This window comes from Drosophila biarmipes, chromosome 3R (genome assembly GCF_025231255.1).
Source record: "Drosophila biarmipes strain raj3 chromosome 3R, RU_DBia_V1.1, whole genome shotgun sequence".
In the NCBI taxonomy this organism is placed as follows: domain Eukaryota; kingdom Metazoa; phylum Arthropoda; class Insecta; order Diptera; family Drosophilidae; genus Drosophila; species Drosophila biarmipes.
Window position 1 is genome coordinate 19064734 of NC_066616.1, and position 23937 is coordinate 19088670.

General features: G+C 39.2%; 1 protein-coding gene across 1 annotated transcript in view; it reads right to left on the reverse strand.

Moving 5' to 3' along the window:
• Positions 1-23937, reverse strand: part of LOC108024344 (protein timeless homolog) — a 72628-nt gene that overhangs the window by 37766 nt on the left and 10925 nt on the right. The window contains exons 6-11 of the mRNA XM_017094249.2: positions 23738-23861; positions 22793-22959; positions 14126-14297; positions 11736-11869; positions 11512-11592; positions 6277-6377 (exon numbers count right to left, since the gene is read on the reverse strand). Coding sequence (XP_016949738.1) covers positions 6277-6377; positions 11512-11592; positions 11736-11869; positions 14126-14297; positions 22793-22959; positions 23738-23861 — 779 coding nt within the window. The remainder of the gene's footprint in view (positions 1-6276; positions 6378-11511; positions 11593-11735; positions 11870-14125; positions 14298-22792; positions 22960-23737; positions 23862-23937) is intronic.

Below are 23937 nucleotides of genomic sequence, written 5' to 3' on the forward strand. Positions count from 1 at the left end.
TAACTTTTACATGGCATGTTTACCTGCAATTAAACTCTACTAATTGATTACCAATTATTTTTTTTATTTTTTAATTGAGCGTTTATCCATTATTGGGCAGCACAGTTTGCATTTATACAAAAACAGCTTGCTTTAAACAAATCTATACTAAAGAAGACCATATTTTTTAAAGTAAATATTTTTTAGAAATCATAGATATTTTTGGATAGATATTAAAAAATATTATTATTTAAATTAAAAAATGTTTAAAAACATTCGTCAACATGATAACTATTTTTCTCCAGTGCAAGACCACTTAAAAATGATCCGCATTTTTCCCCTAATGAGTATGAGAAGCTGAAGGGAAAGTGGGAAAATAAAAGCAGCAATGGCAATGGAATAATTGCCCGGGCAGCCATTGAACTGTTAATTTTTAAGCAATTTACTGCAGCGGCTGCCCGAAACTGAAATGAAAAATGTTTGACTTGGTTAAGAGACTATGTATGTGCATTTTTTCCCATTTAGCAATATATAAAAGAGCACAGCTGGGGGAAAACTTTATCTAATTGATTTTCGGAGCAGTGCAGCCAAATGGGTCTCCATTAGCGTCACTCATGCCGAAAAAGAGGAATAAAAAACGGTAGCCAAACTAACGTGTTTTTTCCCTTTCGCTTTTTTTTATATAAATATGCAAAAAATTCTGCGGGTTCTTGATGTGCTTTGGGACCCAAAAATACACACAGATAGCCGCACTCCGAGGGGGTGGCACACTGGCAACTTTAAATTGCATTCATTTTTAATGCAGCGCCGCCAAAAAGCATGGCCACATTACGTATACGCAACGTAGTATGCTCCAGGGACACATTGCTTAATTCCAGCCACCGCCCAGGCCATCATCCGCCCAAGTGCGTGCCGGGAGCCGGGAACCGGGAGCAGCGATCCTGGGGGTGTCGCATCCATGTGTGACACTCCCAGGACATCCAGCACACACCGCCACACACCGCTACACACCCTCAAATGTCGAATGGAAAAAAGGCGAGCTCGCATTGTACAATAAACCGCGAGTTTTTCATACGCTTGCAGCGAGTGTTTTCAACCTTGGTGAAAGTTTACAATCCTATTAATTGAATTGCGAAAAAATTGAGATTCAATCTTTAAGCAAATATTTATGGATGCCTGTACACCAGTTTTAAATGTTCATATATGTATATTTTTTTATAAATAGGTATATTATTTAGTAAGGATATTAACGGATTATTTTTAAAATTCTTAGTTGCTTTTTTTATAAAATAAATGTTAAAATTTTGTAATAAAAGGTTAAATAATAATTGTTACCCTCACAAGAAATTCAATAAAATTAGATTTCTAACTTTAGAAGACTTTAGTTATTTATAATTAATTAATATTTTCTATTAGTACTAAGTACTATAAATATAATTTTGGAATTTTGTGGTGCGGTTTGCAGATTTAGGCAAGACAACATAAAAGCCACATGTGTCAGGGCTTGATAAGGGTATTCCAATAAACCCACGTGTTCCCGGAAAATCAAGTGTGTGGGTTGGGACGGTAACGATTTCATTTCATGGTTTTGCACTCGTTATGACTTTTGCCTCACGCTTTACCTCTTTCTATTGCCGGTCCCCAGTATTCCCCTCTATTTCCCAGAACTCCCCTATCGGGTCTCTCCACTTTCCTTGGTTTTTATTGTCGCCCAGTTGCGAACTAGTGTCCCCAAAGTATGCAACGTTTTATGTTTACTAGAGGTAAAATTCCGCTCTCGAGTTTTTCCGTTTATTTTTTTTTTGGCCCGCAGAATTGTAAAGTCTCTGGGCCCGCCGACCAAAACTTTTTTGTTTTTCAATTTAAAGTTACATTTTCGGTTACCTTTGCACATTACATATTTTGAATGTCATTGCCGCCAACTGTGGCCGACAGTGCGAGGGCCCCAAATCCCAGGAGAAAAGTGAGAGCCCAGGTGTGGTTTGTGTGTGTTTATTTATGAATAGTAAAAAAAACAGCGAGACAAATGGACAAAAAAAACACGGACTAAACGAACATGGGCAATGTAAATTCAGTTAAATTTAATCTCGTTCTATGCAGCCCCAATTTTGCCACGCCAATTTAAAATCTTTTCATGAAACTTGTTATTGACTTGTTATTAACTAAACCTAAATGAAACTACATTTCCATGCTGCCAGGCAGCTGAACTTCAAGTAAAATAACCGAAAAGGACTCGAATCTACGTCACTTGGCTACAAACTTATTAAACTAAGTGCCACAATACAAAATTAAAGTGCGTGCATTATTGAATTATTTTCAGAATTGAAAAACTGAAAATGAATTGTGCAGGATAAAAGGCCAACGCAAATGATGACTAAACTAATCAAGGTGAACGAATAGGATGTCTCTTCAGCAGAAAGTTAGCACCCAATAAAAATGGCCAGCAGGAAGGCAAATCAGTGTCGAGAAAAGTCACCTAATTGAGTAAGTGTCATCACCGGACCATCCGCATCCAGAGCCGGAACTCCGAGTTCCCTATGTGTATTATGCCATGTGTGTGCTGATGGGTGTTGTGGTTGACGTCTGGTATCGCACTCTGTGCGGCACTGGATTTGGAAAACGGGGACAGCAGACACGACACGTCAGCTTGCAAATATACTGCTGAAAGGGGCCAGGATTCTTACACCCGAAGAAAACATATTTAAATATTTCCAGGCTGAAAAGTAATCTTAAATTGCTGAAAATACTGAGAGAGAGGAGAGCTATCAATTGTGAATATACTTCATATTTTATTGATTAAAGTAAAGTAACTGGTTGAAGATAGGTCTGAAATAAGAGCCACATATTACTCAATTTTCGATAAGGGACATTGATTTTCTTTCTGTGTACCATTCGGTTGTGGCCAAATGACTCTGTTCTTGCTGTGTGCTGTTGTGGATATTTTATTTCATTTTATTGTATTTTATTCCTTTGCCGACTCGTATTTTTTGCGCACTTTCTGTTGTTCTTGGACGAGCTTTGTTGTGTGCTTTTGTTTTTATTTGTGTTCATAACATAAACTTTGTATTTTTATGCGAGACAAAGAGCGGGGGACTGGCGACAGGGGACACAGGACACCGGATTCACAGGATTCACAGGACTTGGGACCAAAACAAGGACAACTGGAGAGACCAACTTGTTTGCGCTGGGAAATCAGTTAAGGACTTGGCGCACAGACTTGGCAGGACTTGAAATAATACACATATACACAAATATATTCACTGTCCCCGTTAGCGCTTGGCACTTTTTTTTATTTCGCACTGCTGTTGCTCTTGTTTTAACACTTGAGTGGATTTTTGTGTTATTTTTGTACGAGTCCTGGGCGTTGATTTGGCTCGCCGGGGAGATCCGGAAGCGGCGGGACAAAGGACTCCTCATTTATTATGCGCGCCACAAATCGAAATCAACGAAGCAACTTGATTAAGATTTAACTAAGCAAACAGACTCGCATGCAGCCACCTCACACCTCGCATGCGATGCTCTCTTTTTCCTTTCGGAATTAAGTTTGCATTTCAATTTGAAATTGAAACAAGGACTGCATATGTTTGCCAGGGGTACGAGTGCACAGACAAGTGTTATAAATTATGCAAAGTGTCAATGCACTTGCTGTTTGTCTTGCCCATTGGCCGGGGCTCATACACAAAGCCAATTTAATGTGAAGTGTAATAATTAAATGGGAAGGATACACTTCGATTTAACTCAATTATACCCAGCTGGACGGCTGAATAAATAATTGATAGTGCAAGTAAGTGAGGCTTGGTCTTAAAAGCAGTCTCAACAAAGATTAGCTCATAATTTCTACAAAAGCAATAGACTTTGTATTTGACAAGGTTTTTTACACATTTCTACTCACTTTGCTTAAATGGGACTTAGTTAAATTTACTTAAAAAACTTTAAGTCTTGTATCTTGTGAGTTTTTAAGATATGCCTAGTAACGAGTAGATCCACTGTGATATAACCTTATATTTTGATTATTTGCATTTCATAACTGATATGCACAGCTCTTCAAAGGGTAGGCGACATAAAAAAATATTAATTAAAGCCAAACCACAGTCAGGGAGCATACTACATGAAGTTCGCGGTTGCGGGTAATTAATAAAATGTTGCATGGCAAAAAGCGAGGGGGCCGAAACGAAACAGTCCTATTCAATGGCCACTTTGGGGACTGATTCGGTTTTTATGGCCGGGCATTAGCATGAGCATTTTATATAAATTTGTGGCTGTGCTGGCCATTTTTTCGGTGCCTTTTGGTAAATCGCATATTGTTGCAGCCGGCAAAACTGTCAACTGAACATCAATCTATTGACGGCCGGCGGGCGTTAAGCTGGCCATCAAATCCAATGGTCGCTATTAGAAGGGGTCACGCTTTTGTCCGGAAGCTTAACGAGCTCAACCCCATCGACGGGCTTGGTAAAAAAGTAAAACCGATGACGCAGACATAAAAGAGGGTTTCAAATGCTTTAAGCGCTGCGTTTGAGCGCCAGCGGAGACTCGACTCGACGGGACTCGACTCTTTCATGTGGACAGATGGACGGGTGGACCGACCGGCGGATGGATTGCAGGCGCTCCGAGGCACAGACACGGTCGGAACAGTAAAGGGATGCGCACCTCGCCCACGCACAGCCACACGCCCAGTGGCACACCCAAAAGGGGCATTGTCCGACCATTGTTCGATCCATTTGTAAGGGAATATGGGTATGCTACTTTAAATTGAAATTTAATTAAATTTATCACACAAAGGGAAGCCTTGAGCAGTGCAACTATGTTTGAAGCAGTATCCCATAGTATTTAAATAAATAATCAGAATAGTGCTTGTGAATTCATATAAATAATTCAGCTAAAATGCAACTATAATGTACCCACATTTTAAATGTAAATTAGGCAAAAATATCGTATTCTTCATTAAATATGCTCAGTGCTTTACCTACAGTATCTTGGCAAAGAACAAGCTTTTTCAAATAAGTTGTTAACTCGCAACTCTTTGTTTAAAGACCAAACCTGATATATACGGAAGGCAAAAACTCACGAGTTAAGTTTGCTTCCACGGAGGAGGAAATCATAAATTTTCGCACACAAAAATCTCGATTAACTGCACGGCAAAAGTTGAAAAACTTTTCCGTTGGCAGCGACATCTTTGGTGTCCTTGTATTGTATATATTTCATTAAAAGACCAAAAAAAAGTGTATTCCATGGATGCGTTTTAAAGCGCCTGTCAAAAACTTATCCGTGCTACCGCAGCTTTCAAATTCTGCCAAGCAAAATGCAAAGAAATGGAAACTGCAGCGAGGAGATAAGATACATATATATATTTATAAGGTAAGGAGACAAGGAGGCAACTTATCGAATATACATAGGGCCTGTCAAAAGCCAAAACCATTAGAAATGTCTAAACAAAATCGCGTGGCTTTTGCTTTTCAGGAGCTCTAAGGTCGAGTTGAAAAGTCACGTCAAAAATAAACAAAGTATTCCAGTAGACGGCAGCGAATTGTCAACGCTTCGCTGACTTTCAAATTGAACGAATCCAAACAACAGGAATTTCACAAACCAATGCACTTGGCAGCAGGATGGGTAAACAGGAAAAAGCATAAAAAATAAAACAATTACGCGTTTAATATATTTTCATTTAGTCCGGCAAGGCGAAGGGCTGCCAGAAAACAACGCGGAAAGTATATATCTAGGTATAGGGGATAAGGGAGTGGCCGTGCTCGTCCTTTTCTGCCTCATTTTTTACTTTTAATGAAGCGCAAGAATTTCTGTTGGATAATTTGTTAAGCGAACTTCGGTGGCCCGAAGGACAAGGCTGGTTGGCCAGAAGGCAAAAAGCCAAACGGGGCCTGCAAAAACTTAGACAATGCAACAAGGATATTCGCAGACAGACACACAGAGCTGAAAGTTGCGCTATAATTTGGCTTATTTCAGCTACCAAAATTTATAGAGTGGAGATGCAAAATGCTGCACCGGAAGTGGCCCCAACTGTCCAGGGCTGCGAGATGCAGCACTAAGGACCCAGGAAGAGGGACGAAGGACCCAGGACGAGGGAACAGACAGCGCAAGATAAATGACACGCAAAAGCCAAGTGGCAGATTTTCATTTTTAATTAAAACAACGGTCAGGCAGAGCTTTTGCGAACACGCTCCTCCATAATGCATAGTAATAAACAATAATTAAAATGCCCAGGCCAACGGTGTTGTCCCGTTTTTCACCGCACTACACTATATATTTTTACTCACTCCCTTGCAGTTGGCTTTTTTCACTCACCTGTTGTGATGTTGGACATGAAAATCTCACGCAGGAGCAGTAGCTCGTCTTCCGGTGCAGCGGAAATTGCACCGAACACTTCGTTCTCAGGCCAAACCTCCCTGTGGAATACAAAATCAGGGGAAGCGTTAGAACAAAAGCAGAAAAATACATTCTATTAAAGTTAAAGCTGGGATGTGGAGAGGAAATTGAATTACCAACCAGGATATGTCCCTACCATAACTTATAAGTAGGTTTAAACTACAACGTATCAGAGAACGCCATATATTATTCGTAGAACATGGTATATTCTTTGTTTTTACATAAATTTCGGTTGCTTACGGCTTTCTTTTAATTAAAATATTTACTGCTCTTACACAACTTCTATTTTTCCTCCAAAATAAGACAAATATTTTTCCCAATTCAACGCTATTGATTACAAAACACGTTTGTGAATTAGGAATCAAAATGCCAGCCATCAATTTTCCCTTAAAAAATATGATCCCCTATTTCTAATGGAAAGTATGGAATTATGGGCCTTGCAATTCATTCGCTTTGTTTTAGCTTTGATTAGCAGTTGTTCAGTTATTTGATTTGTTGAGCCGACCAATAATGAAACACATAAGCCATCATGTAAATTCAAAATTTCCATTTTATTCTGCATTCGCAGCCAGAACAAACAGGAAGGCAAAAGCTAATACTGGCCAGCTTAGTAAAATCGTTTGATTTAGACGGAAAATATTCGCCGAAATTCAACAAGCGTAGCTCTTCCAATAGGCTCAAAGAAAACATTATTATCATCCATATCAAAACTTAAAAGAATAGCTGAAATACTAAGCGCTCAACCACATCGAGCTGCAAAAATCGGTGTGCTTTTAGCCCTGGCAAACTGAAATTGATGCGTTTAAAATTGCGTCAGGATGCAACGCCCATTCTTCTTGGCCAACATTTCACATGTTGTGTGTGTGTCCTGCTTTCTGCTTTCTTTCCCTTTGGGAGCCGCCCACACAATATAATCCCCAGCGCTCCGATGATGCAACGTTGCAGGCTTTTCGCAACGTTGCCGCTGTTAATTTAATATTTGAAAGCCGCTTAATATGCAACGCACAGCAAAAACGTAACGAGAAAGAGATGGAACAAATAGTGGCGAGATAAATTGTGGAAATGTTGGTGGATACGACACACTACTGAAGATCACAAATATTTGGATTCCTATTAAAAGGGTAAATAAAGTATAACAAAGGAATAAGAAAACTTATCAATTCCCAATTGTCTAAAAATTTCAATTAATTTTAGAACAAATTTTTAAAAAACTTAAATAATATTATTTGAGTTCTTTCTTTAAATGGTAAAAGTATACATTCGACATTGTAGTTGCCTTTATATTTAATATTATATAAATACATTCTACCAGATAACTAATAATACAATATAACTTTTAAGAAAATAATATATGTTTAAAAATCAAATCCCTTGATTTTCCAGTTCCGGCAGCGTCAAAATGTATGTTTCAGTGTTGCAAAACGGCCTTGCCCGGTGTGCCAGTTCAAAGCGCGATGTTCTTGGCCATATCAGTGGCAGGCAGGCAGCCAGGGTGGCAGGCAGCGGGAGGCAGCGGGAGGCAGAAAGGAATATGGAGTAAGTCCCTCTAAGCGACATATTTATGCTTATTTGTGGCCATGCTAGTAGGCGATAGTGCAACTTATGTTTCCCGCTGTCGCCCAGCCAATAAATTGACTGACATGGCCATGGCCACGCCCCCTGCCCATTGTGCCCTTCATACGCTGTGCGCTCCCTTGTAATCCTGCGGGTCTCATTTTCGGAGCTCGTTAGTTGCCACCAGCAGGATATGCAACACACCATCATGGTCCTCCATGGAGTGGACTGAATTTTTCGGTTTGCGTCAACATTTGCCCGGGCTCATTTAAAAGTTATGCGACATATTTTGCGTACAACTTTTACAGCGAGGCGGCGTGGCGATAATTAGCGGTTTTTAGTATGCCACTATACTGGCCACGAGGCGAATATTGGTTAATTATGGACCATGAAAAATCTATGAAAAACCAAAGGGGGGCCGGCGGTTTGGGGCTTTTGGCTTTTTCAGTTCGATTATATTCAATATTGTTGCGCGCAGCAGATAAACTATTTATTGCAATGGAAAAAATCGAGTAGGGTGAATTGTTCGCTGGAGCAAGGCTAAACATTTTTAATCACATTGAATGAAACTGGATTAATTATGAATCGATATGCTGGCCGTTGCTGGATTATGTGAGCTCAAATTGCAGGTGTTTTGCCCTGAAATACTGTGATTAAATTTATAATAAGCCATAATGAAATGTATGAAAATTTCACGCGCTTCTCGCAGCGACCAAATATAATTTTGGATATTAACAGAGAAAATGGCCTCTGACAAACTATTAAAAATAGATGGCATAGCAATTGCATTAAGGTGAATAATATTTAAATTATATCCATGCCTGCTAAAACAAAGTAATTTCTATTTGAAAAGTACCTTTTATATTTGTTTGATTTTTAAAGCTGCTCTTTGGTTTTAGATTTTCAAAACCTGAGTTAGTTTATTTGCAGCACTAATGAAGGTTTGTTGAACTGGGAAAACGAGACTTAAAAGCTGAAATGCTAAATATTTTCAGTCAACAGAATCAACACGAGATGTGCAAAGGCGAAAGCCGTTGCTATGCTAAATAAGCGCATCAGCAGACGCTTAAATAAGCTTAGTTAAAAGGCGGCCAAAGTGGGCGGACCAAACTGAGGAGGAACTGAAAGTTGCGGCCAAAGTGAAGTTTGAATAAACATTTTGCGCATTTACTTCACTTAAAAGTTTGTTTTTTCCAAGCACATATTTCTGGGCACCCATTAAGCCAACGTTGGAGAAAGCCGGAGCAAAAGCAAAAGCCAAAGCAGCAGCTGCAGTGGGAAAAAGCGGAAACGCTACCAATTTTATTTTTTCCCTTTGCTCAACTTAAATGAAAAACTCCTAATAGTGTGACTTGGCAAGTATTTAAAAATTCTGGACACACTCACATCCGTGCCTCACATCATCCTCAATGCACTTACATGCCAGGCCAGACGCAAATTCATGAATGTGTGTTGTGCCCAAAGACTCCAGTTTATTTAAAATATTTTGCTCATCCAAATGTGTTACCATTGCCAGCAGATAGGAAGTGAAAGTAGGCTTATTAAGTAGATTTCATACCCTGAAGAATGAAATTTAAAGATATTTATAATTATATCAACACTTTTGTACACTATTCCACTTCAGAAATACCATTAATTATTAATCTAATTGCTAGAATTTTCTATAAATATTTAAAAAAAAAATCCTGATCCTGCTAAAAAACTAGTAAAAACAGAGAAAATTTGTACACTGTAGGCTTACTTATAAAAACTTTGTTACAGTAGGGATATTTCTTATTACTTATTTAAGATTTAACACTTAACAAAACACCCATTAAAAATTCTAAAATTGTATCCCATGACAAAATCTAAAAATGTCACCCATGACAAATTTTGAAAATTCAAATTTGTTTTAAATTGTCATCTAATGTCACCTATTACTGTTTGTTAGTACTGTTTTTGATTGTAACTCATGACAAATTCTTAAATGTCCTTACCCATGGCAAATATCTTCTTTTGAGATACAGCAAAAATTAAACTTTTTTGGTGGTTTTTCACTTGCAATCAATTGAAGTCGTAGAGCAAAAATACTAACTTGTTATACCAGTGTGCTGAAAATGCTAACGATTCGCGTAACTTTGGAGGGAATTAATTAATCACCGCACATGACATGACCAACCAGCCACCTATGTACCTGCCTTCAGCCACCAGCTACCCACCATTTAAAGAAATACAAATTATTGGGACCCCTTCACAGGGTATTCAAAATAAAGCGAGTGTAACACCAGGACAAAAAGTGCTAGGCAACGGGGCACAAAAAAGCTCCAGACAATTGCCAGACAAAGGAGCGGGTTCCCGTGGGCGTGGCTGTGGGCGGAGTAGGTGGCCGTGGGTGCAAGCCTTGGGACTGCTCTATATGCATATAGCATTTTAATTTATTAGCACAAAAAGCGTCTAGACCTTTTTAAGCTGCAGCAGCAGCTAAAATTGTATTCATTTGAATGCAATATTTTTCGTAGGCAACAATTAAAATGTACATAAATTTCGAGGAAGTATGTACATAATGGAAATGGCTTCGCACTGGCAAACACTTTCCTCTTTCACTCGTGTATATCCAATCAATTTTGCACACAGGGGGAGCAGGAGCCTCCAGGATCGCAAAGTCTCCCATTTGCCGATGCCATCGATTGGATTCCTTTGAGACGAGTCTGCCAACCAGAACCAGAACCAACAGGCAGCAGGTGGAAAATTTTAATGAGGTTGTAATTAAATGACTTGGAAATATTTAAGCCACGTTTTCGATTGCTGCGGCCCAACCAACAGCCAGCCTTTGACACTCGGCGACATCTGCAGATGTATCTGGGCTGTTTTCTGTTTGTGCGGGTGGTGTCGGCCTTATTTAAATGTTGACGCGCAAAAGATAAATTATTTTCACGCAATTTTCCCGAGCAAACAATAAACATTTCTTGAGCGCGTCTTCAATGGGCTTTACATAATTGAGCGGGCAATTAAATTGAAAGGCACATCCACCGGAGCGCCGGAGCCGGAGCTGGAGCTCCTCTGACCCGGTGGTTTCTCCACCATCTTCTCGCCATCTCGCACCTGGCCAGCTCTGTGGTTTGTTGACTGAAAAATTGCAGGCTGCTGGGACAAAAACCCAGGCACCGGGAAATTGTCGTTCTGAAATGCAGGGCACCACCGTCGACTCTTAATATCAGAATAAAAAGAAGGAGAGCAGGGACAAGGAATTCCGGGCACTCCCATTATCTGTAGTTACCGGGGTGCCAGCGTGCTCTGCCTTAACAATAAATAAAAACTATTTAATTTGAGGGCAGCGCCGAGCAGCAAAGAGCTTCGTGCCGGAGCGAAAAAAATATGAAAAATAAACAGGAAGAAAATAAAATTCGATAAAAGCCAGCGAAGTCGCATAAAGCGACGCCAGACCAAGCGGATTTTTTCCCCGTTTTGACTAGAGTTAATTTATTATGCGAATTGCTGTCGTACCTTTCGCGTCGCAGTCAATGTCAAGTTATTAAGAAGGCGGACTTTCAAAGGGGATTACGTCTGTGGCCCTAACAACAGAGTTCAGGGACCACCAGCCAATGGCATTTTTAAACTCACCTGGCAGCGCGAAGGAGGGCGATGGCCTGGTTCAGTTTCTCGGAGCGCAGCAGTTTATTTATGCGAATCATGCAATCCTCGCTGAAAGTAGGGAAAGACCAAGAAACATAATAAGAACACGTTGAGCGATTGGAAATCGAACTAGTTGCGCGTTAATAATGGGTTGTGCAGGTAGTACAAAAATAAGAAGGCAGAAAATATAGGAAAACCTGCATCTTACTCACCGCTGATCATCGATGGATTTCTCGGATGCGGCATCGAAGGGCATCGGCTGCTCATCCTCCGGCATTTCCAACTCTGTGGACAGCAGGCTGCACACTTCCGTCGCCAGCTCGGCCCATTTGCTCGACAATTCTTCCTGCAATTATGCAATAATAAATTATTTATGATTCGCCATTGTTTGCAATTGGATGATAATCACAGAGGGAAATTAGTCGTTACGTAAATATGAAAGCAGCAAAATTAATTATAGCTAGTGGTAATTAAAACCAAATATCTAATAATACTTGTCAGCCATTTGCAGGTGACAGCTAAAACAAATAAAAACGGGAATAATTATAAATATATTTTGTTGCAGATAAAATCCCCATAATTGGAATTCGATTTTATAAAGTAACCAGGGGGTATTTGGATTTAATGTAAGAGTCTACAGAGGCATTATTCAAGTTTTAGAAAATAAAACTTATTATAACCAGCTTTTTCGATGCAACTCAGGCGGCCCACTTTATTTTATAGAATTTTATATTTAATTCTATTTGAATTTGCCTTTTAAATTCAACATCTAATAAGGTTAACCAGCATTGAATTTTAAATTTGCTGATTACATTATGGGATGAAAAAATAGATACACTAGTGTTTTTGCCTTTTTTTGCCTTGTGCGACCTTTTAACAATGCATATTAATTGGACATCAACTTCGGCATCCTTCCAAATACAAGGACATAATGGCAAAGTATTTTTATTTCATTAAATTTCCACGAATATACAATGGCAATAAAAAATCAATTTAAAGGGATTAAAAAAAGTAATCTAAAAGTAGTTGAAATAATGAAACACATGCTTTCAAACAATATTAAATATTTGAGAGGTTGTAACTAGTTTAACAATAAATGTTTCCCAATCATGTTTATAAAAGCATGGCGAATGTATCTTAAAAAGGAGCTGCTCATCAGATATTTTTTGAATTTACTTAATTTGATGTTTGATTATTTTACACATTACACAATTCCATCCATTTCGTTTATCGCAAATTTAACTTTTTTGCCGAAGGGGGTAACATGCAAATATTTGTGTCCGCGTGGCGTTTGTAATGTTTTTCGCTCGGCGGCAAGGACAAATATTTATAAATTAATTGTTAAAAAATTGATGCGCTGAAGGCATGTGCGTGGACCAAAAACAACAGCCCAGAAACACGAACGCAACTATACAAATAAATATGTCGAAAATTAACACAATTGTAGGCTGCAGCAAAAAGTAAAATTAATCTTGTTCATGGCAGGCTTCGCATCCCTGTACAAAAATTTCCATGTCCTTGCAGGACGACCACCTCCGGACCACAAGGGCTAAATCGGAGGCCGCAAAAAATACTCGGAAAATGCCCAGCCAACGCAGGTTGCAGTTGCACACGGTTGTGGAAAACTCCAGAGCCCTGTGGCTACTGCCCGGAAATCACGCTCAGCGGTGCGTCCCTTTCCCAGCGCGACAAAGTGTGCAATAACAAAAGATGGTTGGGAAAACAAAAGGTTCTAGGAGACCTGGAAGATAAACGACTCCAAAATTCTCTAACAAGTTTGCTAAATTGCATAACAAATATTTTGTTATGAATTATAAATTAATTTAAGAAATACAGGATTAACATAACTCACTTCTTTTAAAATAATCATTATTTGATCATAAAATATTTTTTAAAAGAATTAAGATAAAAGTATTAGTAGTGCTACCTTAAGCTTCCTGCATTGCGGAAAAATAAAAAAAAAATAAGTATTAAATGGAGAACTGGGCTTTTTCAAAAGGTTCAAAGGGGCGGAAAAACAACGGAAGCCTGGTTGACCCCCGCCGACAAAAGTTTTCCACGTTTTCCGCGAGGGTGTGGGAGTGGTGGTATGTGTGTGCGTTAACTAAGGTCACATGTAATTGTGCATCATGAGAGTAATACGCACACCAAGTAGAAAATACACAAAATTCCAGGTCATAAAAATTGAATAAAATAGAAATCGTCGCTGCTGTTCCTTCTGGCCCTTTTTTCCTCCATATTTTCAGTCAATTAAATTTCACGATCAAGCACATAAATCTTCAACGGTCACAGCATAGACGACAATTGTTTTTCCAGTAGGGCTTTCGCTTTGCTTTGGTTTGCAATTCGTTTTAAATTTTATTGGCAATTTAGGGTATATTTTATGGCCTGCACAGCGGGTGCTGACCAGCAGGCTAAAATAAAGTTATTTAATGCGGCCATTTATTTTTAAAAACATTAAACGGAGTCATATTGGCACAGTGGTGCATCCAAGAAATAAATTTGCATTGTAGGAGTTACTTTCAAGTTTAAAGTCATTAAAAATTGTAAGGGGATCGCGAAGTTTTAAACACACTTATTTAATAATTAATTTGGCTCCTACCTCAGTGGGTTGTGGTGCTGTTGACGGTTTGGACTTGGTCGCCGGCTTCTTCTTCTTTCGGCCACCGCCACCACCTCGCTTTTTGTCCTGCACAACCACGGAGTCCTGGCAGAAGCGCTCCATCATTTTAATGAAAACGTTGGCCGTTTCCACCACATCACGCAGGAAAACCCTGTGGAGTTGGAGTGCAGAGGTTAGTTAACAAAATGAAAATATATTTTAATTAAATTCTTTATTATGTGCGTGCACACGTATCCAAATTGAATTTGTTGCAAGCTGGACTCCGTCGATTCTTTATGAAAAATGCATGCCACATTGCTCAAAATTCAATTAAATAGTGAAAATTCTCAATTTTTTCCAACTCAGTTTAATTGGGTTGAATTAAATTTTTAAATAAATATTTGTGTTCATTTCTCAGTAATAAACAAGCTCGGCTGTCCAATATTGTAATTTACATGGTTTTGACACACTTGTACTTTAATTTGAACTGATTAACACCTATGTTTTTTTTAATTTTGAACAGAAAATGAAAGCAATTATTATTTGACGGAAGTTTAATCAATCTTTGCCACTTAGCCAGGAATTTATAGAATTAAATCGAAGTCGAATAACATGTTTGCAATAAATAAAAAATTGTTATTCACGCGAATAATCAAGATATTAGATATTAGAAAAACCAGCTTTGCTTAGATAAAATATTATAACTTCAGAAAATACTTATTAAATATATTTTTGGTGAAAAATATGGATGAAAATTATAGTTTTTTACTCACAAGTTCCATGATCTCTTCGTTACCATAACAGCTTCTGAATTTTGTGGTATTCGCTTTATTATAAATTTATTTTAACTTATGGAAAATACAAATGTTCAATGAATTTCCGACCATTGCCAAGAATTTCGTAGGAATAAATCAAAGTCGGACATCAATAACAACCTTTTGCCCGGCCCAAAAGTATTTATTGAAAATCATCGAGTACATTAAAAAGGCCAAAAGTTCCGCCCCAGCCTTTCCGCCCACTCACCGGCCTCGGTGAAAAGTTGCCCACCATGACTGACTAACTAACCCAACTCGATTCGGGCTAACTGATGATGCGGCGCTGCCTTTGCTGTCGAAGCCGATGACGCCTCCAATTAGCAAATTACCCTCAAAATGTGAAAAGGCAACCGACGGAGAGAACAAAAAACCGGGCCAGAAGACAGCCGCCAAACTGCCAAAATCAGCTGCCGCTATGCAGAGCTATCTTCCGCTTTGTTTTTAGCCCCAACCCGAAAAATAAAAGCCAACGTCATTGTGCACGTCAATTTGTTAAAATGATTGATTGCCGTTTGAATAATGAAAATCGCGCGAGTCACCGAAAAGGACAATTCGAAACAGGCCGCGTATGCAAAGTAGACAGGCTGTAATGGCACTCCCAGATATAGTAAGCAATAAAAAGATATGAAAATAAACTGATTTGGCAGGCAGCATTGAAAGTTCATTGGTTAAATAGTTTTGCTAGGAAGACTTTTACATAAAATACAGTTTTAGGTGGAATTAAAATTACTCAAAACTAGGCTTAAATCATCAATGCAGAAAACATAATTATTGTAATTATTTGTCCATTTTAGCTGTTTTTTTACTTTTCCGAGGCGGTAATTTAAAGGTTAAACATGACTTTCCAATATTTTCAAGAGCATACGTGGGAGTAAACCCTTATCCAAGTCTTCATTGTCCACCACTCTAATTGCCGGGACCCAGGTCCCAGGTCCCAGTTCCCAGTTCCATAAAAATGGCAACATTGCGTTGGCGATGAAAATGGCAAAATGTCCAGAAAGGTCGCTGCGTTGGCACCGAAATTTATGCAAATTCATTGCGAATTTTAATGCCCCGCGTGAGTTTTGCTGCAGGAGCTTCCAGCACCATCGGCATTTTCGAATGCGGTCAATGTGCCACAACGCAGCTGGCTTGGTGATCCTGGGAGCAGGCGACCAGGGAAATGAATTTGTAATGAAAGTGGTTATACGGCATTCAGTGACCGGGCCAACGGCCATCGATGGTGTAGGTGCCTAGACTTTTAGCCAAATTAAACAGGCAAATAATTCAAAGGCCTGCGCTTTTCTCTATATAACAAAAACAAACGCACGTTTTACCAGTACCCACAGCTAATTGAATAAAGAGACTTTGATGGACAAAAATGATTAGTGGATGACCCAAAAGTTAGAATTTAGGTAATGAGATTCCGTACATTGGCTTACAAATAAACTACGGATTCCACCACCACATAAAGGTATCCCACGTATAAATCGGAATTCAATTACTCAAATTATGGAATTTAAAAGTTCGGATTTTGGGGACCCATTCTGACACCCATTGGAAATACAGACAAATTTGACATGAAAATGGGCTAAATTTTCGACCATCGCCTTAAGGAATTATTGGAATTTAGAATAATAGAGAATTTAACCACAAATTCAGAAAGGTATCCCACGTCGAAATTGGAATTTAATTGTTTAATTTATGGAATTTAGAAGTGCGTTTTTGAGTACCCATTCTGACACCCTATAGAAATACCTGAAAAATTGCGTAAAAATAGGGTAAAATTTTGACCGTCGACCAAAAGAAATATTTGAATGCAGAATTGTAGAGAATTTAACCACAAATTCAGAAAGGTATCCCACGTCGAAATCGGGATTTAATTATTTAATTTATGGAATTTAGGAGTGCGTTTTTAAGTACCCATTCTGACACCCATTAGAAATACCTAAAAAGTTGACATGAAAATAGGGTAAAATTTTTACCATCGCATAAAACAAATATTTGAATGCAGAATTGTAGAGAATTCAACCACAAATTTAGAATGGTATCCCACGTCTAAATCGGAATTTAATTATTTAAGTTATGGAATTTAGAAGTGCGTTTTTGAGTACCCATTCTGACACCCATTAGAAATAGCTAAAAAGTTGACATGAAAATAGGGTAAAATTTTTACCATCGCCTAAAATTAGAAATAGCTAAAAAGTTGACATGAAAATAGGGTAAAATTTTTACCATCGCCTAAAATAAATATTTGAATGCAGAATTGTAGAGAATTTAGCCACAAATTCAGAAAGGTATCCCACGTCGAAATCGGGATTTAATTATTTAATTTATGGAATTTAGGAGTGCGTTTTTGAAATAGCTAAAAAGTTGACATGAAAATAGGGTAAAATTTTTACCATGCCTAAAAAAAATATTTGAATGCAGAATTGTAGAGAATTTAACCACAAATTCAGAAAGGTATCCCACGTCGAAATCGGGATTTAAATATTTAATTTATGGAATTTAGGAGTGCGTTTTTGAGTACCCATTCTGACACCCATTAGAAATACCTAAAAAGTTGACATGAAAATAGGGTAAAATTTTTACCATCGCCTAAAATAAATATTTGAATGCAGAATTGTAGAGAATTCAACCACAAATTTAGAATGGTATCCCACGAAATAAAAAGCAAAATCGGGATTCAACTACTCATTTGGTCCATCGAAATAAGGACAATTAAACTAGCTAACAGAACTAGAACACATCTATGTAAACCGGTTAAATAAGATCACAGATCTACCCAATAAAATAAATCCACAACTTACGCTTCAGCCTCTGGCTAAGCCACGTGAATTATTCTACGCAATTATGGGTCCAATAAATTACTCGTCTATAATAGAGCTAAACAAGCCGTAGATTAAACAGCCGCATGAAGCAGCAGATGAATAGAAGCCAGTTAGCATTCACCAGCCAATTCCAAGATATTTGGCCATTTGTATTGATCAAGAACTGTCAGCAGTGACCACAATTGACAGGAGGTTGGGTCTGGGGCATTGGCAATTGATGATAAAAGGGCTCAGTTGGCTGCAGGGCTATGGAATGGGAATGGTGTGTGGTGCACGTGGATTTGAAATTTGAGTGGTGCTATGTGTGCGCGTCCCTGTCTCCCTACGCCGTATCCATGTCAGACGAGCTCCTGTCTAGTTTGCGGGTGCTGTGTGGTGCACATTTGATGATAACTGAAATGTGAAATGAATCAAGCGCAGCCACGTTGACGGCGATGTTGCCGCAAGGATGTCCGTGGTGGCGGCATTAACAGCAGGCATAGTGCAAAAACTGCTGGTACTTGCGGCTTTCGATGGCTTCTACTATCAACTAGGCTGCCAATCTGGCTTTTTTGTCACATTTTATATAGTAACATTTTAAAAAGGGTTTGAGAAATTAAAATCTTGGAAGTAACTAGTAAAAAGCGACTAACTAAAATGGGTACCTCATGAATGTAATCAAATAAATAAAAAATTTCACAGAAACAATCTTTCCAAAGAAGCTATGAATACATGCTATTTTCACACTTTAGTTTCTTTGCCTGCTGGCTATTTTCTAATTACACAAGTTGGCAACACTGCTGTTGGCGGATGAAGATGGTGGTGATGGAGGTCGTATTGCAGATGCAGATGCTGGTGGCACCTGACCACAACGCCAAGTAACCGCAGCGGATAAGCGGGTGGGCGGTTTGATAGTTGCACAACATATTGCATGCCACAAACCATTTTACAAGCGGAACCAAATCGATTGCCCACCTACTCCGCCCTAATGATGCGCAGGTGCAAATCGAGTCACCCCACCCCCTACTTCAACTTCCATTTACACTTCTACACAGAGAGAAAAAGTTTGAATTTAATTTGATATTTTCTGTATAGGTTGGTTGGGTTTCCATTTAAAATGTAAAGGAGAAACAATTTTTTTCTTTCCATATTCATGGTAATTCCAAATAATTATCTTATTAGCACTATTTTATAGATTTACTATTATAGGGAAATTTTTAATTTTTAAAATTTATTTTAAAAAGTTGATTCTTTTGAAATGTAGCAAAAGAGATAACTTTTTATCTTAAACCTCTAAAGGCTCTTGTAACACCCTAATATTATTCTCTCTGCACACATGCTCAATCTCAAGCACATGTGACCGACGAAGCCTGGCAGCAGGACAAAGATAAATCGTTAATAAATTATTTATAATTAATTTGTATGCACGCGGTTTTGTAACTTCTGGCTGCTTTGGCGATTGCCCTTGCTGATGTTGTTGTTGCGCCTGATTTGATATTCGCGTTTACGCTGATTAAATGGACGCCAACAGCCACAAAATGCCGGGGAAAACGAGAGGAAGAAGTTCAAGTAGCAGCAGGTTGAGCACACAGAAATAATTAGAACACTTGGGTGTTTTCTGGGGATGGTCAGCGGGTTTATGGGTTCGTTTTAGGGGGTCAGGGGCTGGGCATCGGGAATCGAGAATGGAGAATAGGGATACGGAGATGGAGATTGTCTTCGCGCCGAGCTTGAGCGCATGTTGAATAAATGATAAAATGTAATTGCGCCCAGACACCCACCGCCAGGTCGACTGTTTGCGGGCATAAGACGTTTATAATGAAAATATTATTAATTATGACAGCCACAACAACAATGACTGATGGCCGTCGATTGCAGGTTGGAGCTAACGATGCCGTGCTAGCCATTAAATGGTTAGTTTAAACGATTTTGCAAGCGAAAAAAAATCATCCAAGGTTATAAAAAGAGAATATTGTGCCATTATTCCCTAAACACAATTTTTGCTCTAATCTGTTTCTGTTAATTTTTTTTGAGAGGCAAAACATGGTGGTATATAACCAACTAACTAAGCATACCATTTTACTAACTTTTTGAATTTTTAAGTGAATATTGTCGCCAAAATCCGGACAACACTGTGGCCAAAGTACCTTCAAATCGGTGGCAAAATGGGTGGCATTAATTTAAAGGGCGGCAGATAGGTGGCTTGGCCCGCTAGCCGGGGTCATAAATTATTCATCTTGACACCGAAAAATCTTTAATCTGTCAGACACTCAAATCACTGATTGCAGTTCAAAAGGCATCAGGATTTACATGATTGGCCCTGTTTAATTGAAAGCTGTTCAGCTCGCTGATGACGCAACTTAATGTTTAATCGATTAAATTGTATAAACCAACTATTTTCAACTGGCTCGACATTAATCATGCTCCAATTAAGCCACAGTTGCTGCTGCAACATCCAACATCCCACAGCTGCAGCTACATGTGAGTGTGTCTGCATCTATATCTGCGTTTTGTATCTGGCATCGCAGCGAGTTTCCTGAACCCAGCCATCTCCCTCTGCTCGAAAACCTCTGTCAATTTCATGTTTGCGCGCTAAATTAATTTAGTCAAAGCTTTGAAATTGCCAGTGCCCCAACTAACAGACTCTCAGACAGACTAACTACTGGCTGATGTGATGCGTTGATAGTCGACAGTAAAACCCGACAGGCACACAACAATTTGTTTATCTGTTTATGTGTCATCTGGTACAGTGGAACATTTGGGAAGTAGTATCTCACAGAATAGGATCTAAGTTTATCAAGAACCACTTTAAATAAGATTTTAAACGGAGCAATGATTGAACTAATAATCAATAAACCGGTCTACAAGATAATTTTAATTCGTTTTTTACTTTTTCCTTAATTTCCCAGAATATGATCATCCTGGCATTAATTTTGTCTGATTTAAATAACGTTGAATACAGATGTTCAGATTAAAAGATTATGTTTGCGGTCGACTATCGATATGTTAAACAAGTATTAAAATGCCAATATCTGAAACTTTAGTTAAACAAAAACATTTGCATGGTTCAAAAAAATGGAGCGCATTAATAATTCAAGTTAATCAAAAATTTTAAAACGCCCACGGACAGCTTTGCTTTTAGTTTTTTGCCAATTGTTATGTTTTTCATGCAGAAAACAAATTCAATTGGGGAATGCATTGAATAACAATATGTTAAATTCAGGGTTCATAGAGGCTTTTAATTCAGTTTATTTTTCGTTCGCAGAGAAACATATACTTTTTATACCCATTTCAAGTCTACACAAAAGAGTCTTATGAGCACGAGTCACATAATTTAATTAAATGCACACTGACAAGCTTAGAAACTTTGCGACCCACAGTATATCTTTGCCACTGTCATCCGAGTCTGTGACACAGAAATACATTTTCAGGCATTTATTGCAGGTATCTCTCTTCGCAGAGCTCTCGGAGTCGAGTTTGTTTGACAGGCGAATTTGTGCAGCCATTTAGAAATATTCAAGTGGGTCTAACTCTTCATGTTCGGCACTAAAAAATTGCAATTATTTAAATGGATTGCGCAGGGGGAGGCTTTTTGAAAAGGGTTTGCCCGCACTACCACAGAACTATTTTCCTTTCACAGGCTTTTCAAAAACCAAACACGCATTTCAAGCGGAAATGTGCGATGTTATTCTATCCAATTGCAGGTAATAAATGGGTTTATATTAGGTGTTTTCTGTGTCAATGGACCAAATCTGTCAGATAAACACGATAAAATGTAGGTAAAACACTGGAAGCCTGCGAGTAAATCATGAAAATCCCAGCCAAATCTGTTGAAGCTGCACTGTATTAAATGCTCTGCAGCGATTTATCAAGTATACGTAGTGTGGCACACGCTTCAAGTGAAATAATCTCGATTCGGCTTTCGTCCGGAGAACTCGCTGTTAACTCGGCAATTAGGATGCAGCCAAGGTGCACGATTTGCTCTCTCAAAAAAAAACACTGGGCTACAAGGGTTGGCTTGTGGCAAATGGCATAATTTTTATGCCAGAGCACGCGTACAGCACATGCTTCTAAAATCAATTAAACTTCTGGCCAAACTCCCAATTCCACCTCGCGAGGAATGTGCAACTAGTTCATTTAGCGATGTCGGCTTTTAGGGGAGCTCACGCATGTTGGTAGGGTAAACCACATTTAACAAACTACTTCTGGGGTCAGTGCTGCCAGCTAGAGCCTTATGGAGCTATAAATATAAAAAGTAGTATCTTAATAAAAACTGATAACAAACAAATTAGGAAATATATTCGTTAAACTAGCACAACACTTGCTAAATCAATATTAAAAGGTCATATCAATGTAAAAAAAATCTCACAAATATTTGATGGACTTATAATCATATTTAATAAAGTGAGGTTGCCATGCATTTGTAAAAAAAAGTCCTTCTTGTCATAAGGGCACAAGTAAAAAAATAACCAAGTGATAAACCAAATCCAAGAAATCATAATTAAGTAAAATTTAAAACAACCAAAAAGCACCATGGAATCCTAAAACCCTAGGGACTTACTCCTGAGATGTACAATTCTGGCTAGCTAAATAAGAACGCGGAAACCACCACTTCGGCAGCACTAATAGGAAGCTTTGGTGACCCGGCAGACATCTGTGCAAATAGCCGAACAAACAGAGCAGGACTCAAGACAAAGGCATGCCGCCAAGACAAACAATGCCTGATTGTCGGGGCGAGAGATCCTGGCAGAAAGGGCGATATCCTGACAGCCGGCAGTGCATATTTCGGTGGGGAGCAACTACATCGAGAGCTCGTAGTAATCCCATTAGAGGATGTGTGTTTGGCTTGCTTATTTGCGGATGCCACGGGGTCGTGGCCTCCGTTATCTATCAGAAATGCAGCCAGGCCGGCATGGTTCCCGAATTTCGGGTCGGAATGGTAGAGCCCCATCATCATGGGGCGCGATGATGGGGATGAGGGTTTTAGCATGGCCGGAAGGGCAAGTTATTTTCAATCGGAATGTATGTGCATAGTTGGAATGGTTATTCGCTCGGGTACTCACTTTGTGCTGTGCGCCTCATTGTAGTTCATTAACAAATGCAGCACCGTCTCTCGGTACTCCAGGACATAGCACACGTTGTTCAATAACATATCGAAGAGGGCCCTCGCGTTGTTGTCATCCTTCAGCTTCTGCAGTGCCAGCAGGCTTTGAAGCAATTCCCGGAATGTCTTTAATTAAAAAATTGGTAAGCATTAACTTGGCAGACGCTCAAGCACTTGATTGGAAAGAGCTGAAATGGGGTTTATACGGCATGGTGTGTGGCGCATTGTAATGAGTCTCGGATCTTGCTATTAGGAGGAGACTTCACACTTGGGTGTAATTACAAACGTTCTCCTTTGTGGCCAGTCCAAATATGCTTGGTGTGAACTGAATTGATTGTGCTTTGACTTGGGTTTGTGCCTTCTAAATGGTAATGAAGCTGCTCCTAGTTAAATCCTAACATTACTTGAACCATTTTAGCTTGATAATCCTACGTTCCGTTTCCTTAAATGTGTTTCCACTTTTATTTTGATGTGACTTTTCTTATCCATTTAATTGGTGTGGCTCATGAGCTCATATCTCCAGTGGGAGGATCAAAGAAACCTTTTCTGCCAGGCATTTTTAGCTAATCCCGGCAAAGCTCCCTCTTTTCCCTCATTTGAAGTTTCCCCGTCATTCCGGCGGGCTTAAAGGATGCGTGCAGCTTGGCTTGAGTGCTGGGGATGGGGAACCGAGTACAGAGTATTCCAGCGCCCAGCTTAATCCAAGACAAACGTCGAGCGGCAACTGAGTGCCCCAAAAGTGCACTTACAGTGCCAGAGCAAACAACAACAGAACCACACACACTCTTCGCCCTCGGCTTAGATGGCCACCAGTCGTTGAGGATCAGGATGGAGGAATGGCATGGGTTGGCAGGATGGGACCTGACCTGGAGCTGGAGCTGCAGCTGCAGCGGGAGTGACTTACCAAGAGGGCTACATGCAGTCGCTTGGCCCAGAGACGCGCCTGTTTCTTGTCGCTCACAATCATGTCCATGTCATGTTGCATGCGCGTCAGGACCCAGTGGAAGCATTGCACGCTCAACGATTCGCTGCGAATGAAATGGAAAAGGCAACACGGTTACACAGCTATTTAACTTCAAGACTTAAATAGAAAAAATGTAATTA